Source organism: Lotus japonicus, chromosome 5, assembly GCF_012489685.1.
Source record: "Lotus japonicus ecotype B-129 chromosome 5, LjGifu_v1.2".
Lineage (NCBI taxonomy): Eukaryota > Viridiplantae > Streptophyta > Magnoliopsida > Fabales > Fabaceae > Lotus > Lotus japonicus.
The window spans coordinates 67,892,362-67,898,361 of NC_080045.1; the positions used below are offsets into that span (position 1 = coordinate 67,892,362).

At 36.4% G+C, this 6,000-nt stretch overlaps 2 protein-coding genes across 2 annotated transcripts; both read right to left on the minus strand.

Annotated features, from left to right (window-relative positions):
* Positions 1-1,257: 1,257 nt before the first annotated feature.
* On the minus strand, positions 1,258-2,271 carry LOC130720043 (AP2/ERF and B3 domain-containing transcription factor At1g50680-like). Its single transcript, XM_057570625.1, has one exon. It carries the CDS (start codon positions 2,269-2,271, stop codon positions 1,258-1,260), a length of 1,014 nt encoding a protein of 337 aa, XP_057426608.1.
* An 828-nt stretch (positions 2,272-3,099) lies between these two features.
* Positions 3,100-6,000, minus strand: LOC130716663 (protein NRT1/ PTR FAMILY 7.1). The gene is given in 6 exon segments (XM_057566665.1): positions 3,100-3,937; positions 4,557-5,113; positions 5,213-5,430; positions 5,524-5,629; positions 5,759-5,818; positions 5,979-6,000. Coding segments are annotated over 5 exon segments (1,767 nt in total). The 5' UTR covers positions 5,807-5,818; positions 5,979-6,000.

The window sequence follows — 6,000 nt, forward strand, 5'->3', positions numbered from 1 at the left end:
AAATTTTTTCTTGGGAATAAGCCCCTAATGAGAAAATAATATATAGTGATAAGCCCCTGCCGTCAACTTCCGTTAAAAAATATATGAGTCAGCAAACGGAGCTGACGTGGACCTTTGCCACCTCATCAAGTGGGCCCACAAGCTGTTGACGTGGAAATGAGAAGAGAAATATGAAAATGTCAAATGTGGGATTTGAACCCAAGACCTAGAGCATAATGGGCAACATCCTTCCCACTAGGCTACAAGCTGCATCTTTAATACAAGTGCAAAATTTGATATATATCTCATTTAAACTAACAATTTTTTTTAAAAACACCATAATCAGGATTCGAACACCATAAATGGAGGATCATACTCAATGTCCTTACAATTGAGCCACTGGCTCATTTTGTTATTCATGCGCACAACAATATATATATATATATTATGTAAAAAAAAGAACAAGAATTCAACCCCACTTAAATCATAAAAAACTATTATTTTGTTCTTTCAGTATATATACTCATTAGTACTTAAAAAAAGTCAATATATGAACTCTAATAAATTTGTAAGATTTAACTTTTTTACGTTTTAAAGTTTTGTAAATATGTTTTTCTATTTACATTTAATATTTTATTTTGTTTCAAATTGATACATTATATAAGAGCGTCTAAGAGCCTAAAAATGTAATTTTTAGATCTACCACATCAAATTTATTTAGCATTATCAGTTTGTTTTTAAATATATATTTAGTTTTGCGCTAAAAATACATGCATAAATTAGGCATTGACTTAGTGGTTAGAGCCTCCTCCATGAACCTCTATGTTTTGGGTTCAAATCATGCTTAGGACATTTTTAAATTTTTGGTTGAAATATTAGCAGCTTCAGTTTAAATAAGATATATATTAAATTTTGCACTTATACTAATGATGCAGCTTGTAGCCTAGTGGGAAGGATGTTGCCCATTATGTTCTAGGTCTTGGGTTCAAATCCCACATTTGGCATTTTCATATTTCTCTTCTCATTTCCACGTCAGCAGCTTGTGGGCCCACTTGATGAGGTGGCAAAGGTCCACGTCAGCTTCGTTTGCTGACTCATATATTTTTTAACGGAAGTTGACGGCAGGGGCTTATCACTATATATTATTTTCTCATTAGGGGCTTATTCCCAAGAAAAAATTTTGTAGGGGCTTAAACCAAAGGACCCCTATTTTATAGGGGCCCCCAACATATTTAAGCCTAAAAGAATTTACAAACATAAACTAAACAAACTATTTCTTCAGTTGATACTTACGCCAAAGAGCCTCAAACCTCTTTGTGCATTCAAATCGTCCTTTCTATCCTTAGTCTCTTGTCCTTCATCTTGATCTTCTACTTCATCACTGCAAATTAACTTGTTTCCCAAATTTTGTGTCTCATCTACACATTGCCTTCTATGATCTGCATTATTATTATTATTATTATTATAGATTACATCAATCAAAGAAAACACTTCTCCTGTTATCCTGCAGCTTATAGGCTCACACATGTAAAATGCAATGATGTCTTTAGCCTTCAATTTCTTATCCTTCACAAACCGATTCCACCCTCTCGTGAACACATAGCTCTGGCTGCTCTTCCAATAGCAGTATCGAAATTTCCACAACCGCATGAGCTTGTCATAAAACACAACTTCAATGTCAACACCATCCATTTCACCGCCACCATTTGTTGCTCCTGAACCGCCACAAACCGAAGGAAAATAGGTGACTGCATGTTTCTTAGGGATGACAAGCCTGTTGAGTTTACCCACATCACTCGGTGTCAATTCCTTCTGGAAAAGATGTGTGCAAGAGAATTGTTCATGACCCTTCACGCCTAAATGTTTGGTACTGGTTCCAATTCCTTCAAGAGAATTCTGGGTCCTCAAAAAGGTTGAAAATTTGGTTTGATATGTGCCATTTCTGATCATGTTCAGCACTGTTTCTATGCTGTAATGGCTTTGGAAGCGAGGCTCCTGAACCGTTTGATCATTCCATGGGAAGTTCCTATGGCTTTCTCCGCTTCTGAGCTTGATGGTGGCGCTGTCATAAGCCATAGCAGCCTCTGTTTCAGATTTGAAAGTCCCCAACCATATTCTCTGGTGGTTAGAATATATCTGGGCACCCCAATGTCCATTTTGCTGAGGCACAATCCCTTTGAACCTCTCACACCCTGCACCTGCAGCAACATTGTCTTCATGCCTTGCACGTTTTGCTGCACAAAATGCAAAATTGATTTCACTAGAATCTGAAGCTTCCGAATTTGAAATCATCTCATCTATTCTTCTACCCTCTTGTTCAGGATTTGAAGGGGTATTATCTTTAATTTTGTGCTAAAGTTTTGAAATTGAAAACACAGCTCAGCTAATGGAACAGATACAGAAAGTTAACGGGAAAAGATGTGAGGGGGATTGGAGCAGAAGACAGCACATTGTCCATAGTATGATGATTGATTCATGGATGAAATCTGGCAATTATGGTGTTCTGTTGTGGGAAAATGGGAATGAACGTAGTAACTGAATTTTGATGTGCTCAGAATTCAGTTAATCAAACCAAAGTACTAGGTGAATAAAAAATGTTCATGTCAGGGGGACAAAATCTGAAGTGGCCTAGGCTTAATTTAGGAAATTCAACAAATTTAGTTAGCATAGAATCTTCTTTTACACGATAAAGTGTGATTTGTGATTTATTGACGATTCTTATTTCTAATAGAAAATAATATTACCTGAATGATATATCTATGAAGCGTCAACCCAACCATCCAAAATTGTCATGGAATTTGTCTCATGTTCAAAACTAATAGGAAAAAAAATATTAATGTATTTAATTTGTAAATATTAATGTAAGTAGAAATAAATTCAATAAACTCTAAACTATAAACAACATTAAATAGCTTTTTAAAAAAGCTACCCAAACAAGTTCATTTAGTAAGAACTTATAAATAACTAGTGAAATAAGTTTTAACCTAGTCAAACAAATTTATAAGGTAGTTGAAAATCCTTACCAAAACATACTCTATAAATACAGATATTAATGATTAAACTATAGTTACAAATGCATCACTTAACCAAACCAGGTATGGACAAATACCAAATTGAAACTCAAACTTTTCCAGTCCCATCACCCTCCTCTTGATCTTCAACATGGATGCTCATGGTCTTGTACCACTTGGCACAGAACAAGTATAGCACAAAATCAAAAGCAGCTAGGCCAGCAAGGAGGAAGAAAAACCTATCCATGTGTCCTGTGTTCAAGTTTTCTGGAATCCAACCTTGGTTTTGGCCTCTTGCAGTGATTCCCATGACCATGTTCACCAGCATGCTACTCACATAGTTCCCAAGAGAAATTGAAGCCATGCAAAGTGAGCTCCCAAAGCTTTTTATTCCATCCGGGGCTTGACCATTAAAGAACTCCAATTCCACATACATGAAAACTTCTGAAGCATCAACCAGAACATACTGTGGGATTTGCCAAAAAATGCTCATTGAACTAGTCTCTTTGCCAGGAATGATATGTCTCAGCCTTACAATCTCTGTGGCACCTGATGCAACCATTGCTAGCATTCCAATGATTAGGCCAACTCCCATTCTTTGAAGCTCACTTAGACCTATTGGATTACCACTTAGTCTTCCAGCTAATGGTACAAGGATTCGGCAATAAATTCCAGTGCATACAAGGACACTGCAAATGCCAAATGCAGACATGCTGGCTGCTGGCAAATTAAATTTTCCTATGTTGGAGTTCATGACATCCCCTTGCTCAACAAAAAGAGAAGCCATTTGTGTAAACACAACTGAATAGATAATGGTACAAAGCCAAACTGGTAGCATTCTTAAGACGCATTTCGCTTCCTCAACCTGAGTCACCGTGCAAAGCCTCCATGTATTGTTTGAACTGTTCTCATCTTTGTCTGTGATAGTTGCTGCCTTATCCATGAATCTGCCCCAATGCCAAAAATAATGGAAGATATAAGTTTCAGATTTTCAATAATCATATTTGTCAAGTAGGTGCACAAATTTAATACAAACTAGTATATAATAAAAAACTATTGCAGGCAAATGAGTTCGAACCCATATGGAAAAAACAACTAGCCCCAAAGGAAACGATTAACAAGCATATATCTTATTATAAATGTGACTTCTAAGTGTGTGTTTGGATCAGAGTTGTAATTGATTTTGGATAAAATTGATTAGGATAAGTGGGTTAAAATGAAATGATTTATGTTTGGATACTCTTATGAGAAAAATAATTTATATTAAGTAATATTGGGAAATCTAGTCATGAAATCTCACAATTGGTTTTGTCCATTGCAAAAGCTACTCTCTCTAGGGATTAGAATCCATTCTCTAAGTCACGGTATATATAATGATCGAAAATTAATTATGGTCAATGAAGATTGATTCTAATTAAGACTCCAAATTTGGAACCAAACAAACTCTAATTATTTGGTTTTTCCATCTTCTGCAATTTGGCAAATGACGCTCTTGCAGAAAAATTGTATAGCTATATCACTTTGTTTGGTTCAAATGTCATAAAAGAAAACAATCTCAATGCTTACTTGAAATCTTCAGAGTGAAGAATCTTTCTACTCCCTTTTATAGCAGATTCAGAACCATCAAGCTCAAAAAGTTGATCTTCCTTGGCTGGAACAACGCCCCTTTTCCTAGTAGCAGCAGTAAACACTTGTGCAACCCTTACCACTGGGTTTCCACATGGCTTGACATACCTGTATCTTGGAGTTCCTGATAAGAATGCCAAAAAGGCTATAACAGCAGAGGCCAATGATCCAAGAAAACCCATTGTCCACTTCCCAGTATCCTCATAGTAGACTAATACAGTGTTGGAGAAAAAGGATCCAACATTGAGGGCAAAGTAGAAATAACAGAAGAAAGCTACTTTTGAACCCTTTTCTTTTGGATTTTTCTCATCATATTGGTCTGCACCAAAAGTTGCCAAGGTTGGTTGGTGCCCTCCATAACCAAATGCAACTAGATATATGGAAAAGTAGAAAATGTTCACTCCAATTGATGTTGGGACACAAGGAGTATTTCCATCACCACAACTAGATGGGTTGATCAAGAATCGCCAAGAGGATAAAGAGGACAGTGCCAATCCCTATTAAATTAATTCACATATTTAACTTGTGAGATATTAGAAATTTCAGAACATTGCTAATCAAAAGTTGCAATAAAAGAGTAATGGTAGGTAAAATACCAGGACAAAAATAAGCTGAAAGATTGTGCAGGTTAAGTATCAACCCCAGTAGGAGTCACTGAGAAATGCCCCAATCAATGAGAACATGTAAACAGTCCCTGTCCACTTGCTGACATTGTTAGCAGCTTGGGCATTGTCTTGGCCAAGAACTCTAGTCAGGAACAGAACCAAGTTCACTCCAACTCCAAAGAAAGCTAGTGTAGCTAGTGCTTGATTCACTGCATGGGGTCACAAGTTGAGAAGTTAAGGAATGAGGCAACCAATTGAAATGAGTCAACATACTTTCTCTTAACCGATCATTTGCTAATTACCTAGCAAGATGCTTGCAATTTTGGTTCCTCCTGTTTTCTTCTCATCAACTTTGCTACTTTTCTCTAGAGCTGGCTCTTCTCTGTAGCTAAAATTTCCTTCGATTACCTATTTATTTCCAAAGTAAGGATAGTACTATTAATGGCCCCTTATTTGTTTCTGTATAGAGTGAATGGTGTGACATGGAACTAATGAACAAATGCTATTAAACTGACCCTTATTTGGCATAGTATATACCTTGGTTGATCCAATATTGGGGGAGCTGACACAGAATGAAGTGGTCATTTTTTGTTGTATCTGCATCATGCAACAAGCTAGCTAATTAATTAACACGAATTTGAATTTTGAACCATAATGTGTAGGCAAGATATAGTGGAAGAGACAGTCTGACAGTGCATGAATCAACAACTAATACAGAACTAGTAATTGTTAATGAAGAAGAAACAAAAGTACTCACGAGGCTTAGATGAAGAAAATGA

What these genes read in the sequence shown, in the direction of transcription:
- LOC130720043 (XM_057570625.1), bottom strand. Translation starts at nt 2,271, where the DNA reads ATGATTTCAAATTCGGAAGCTTCAGATTCTAGTGAAATCAATTTTGCA.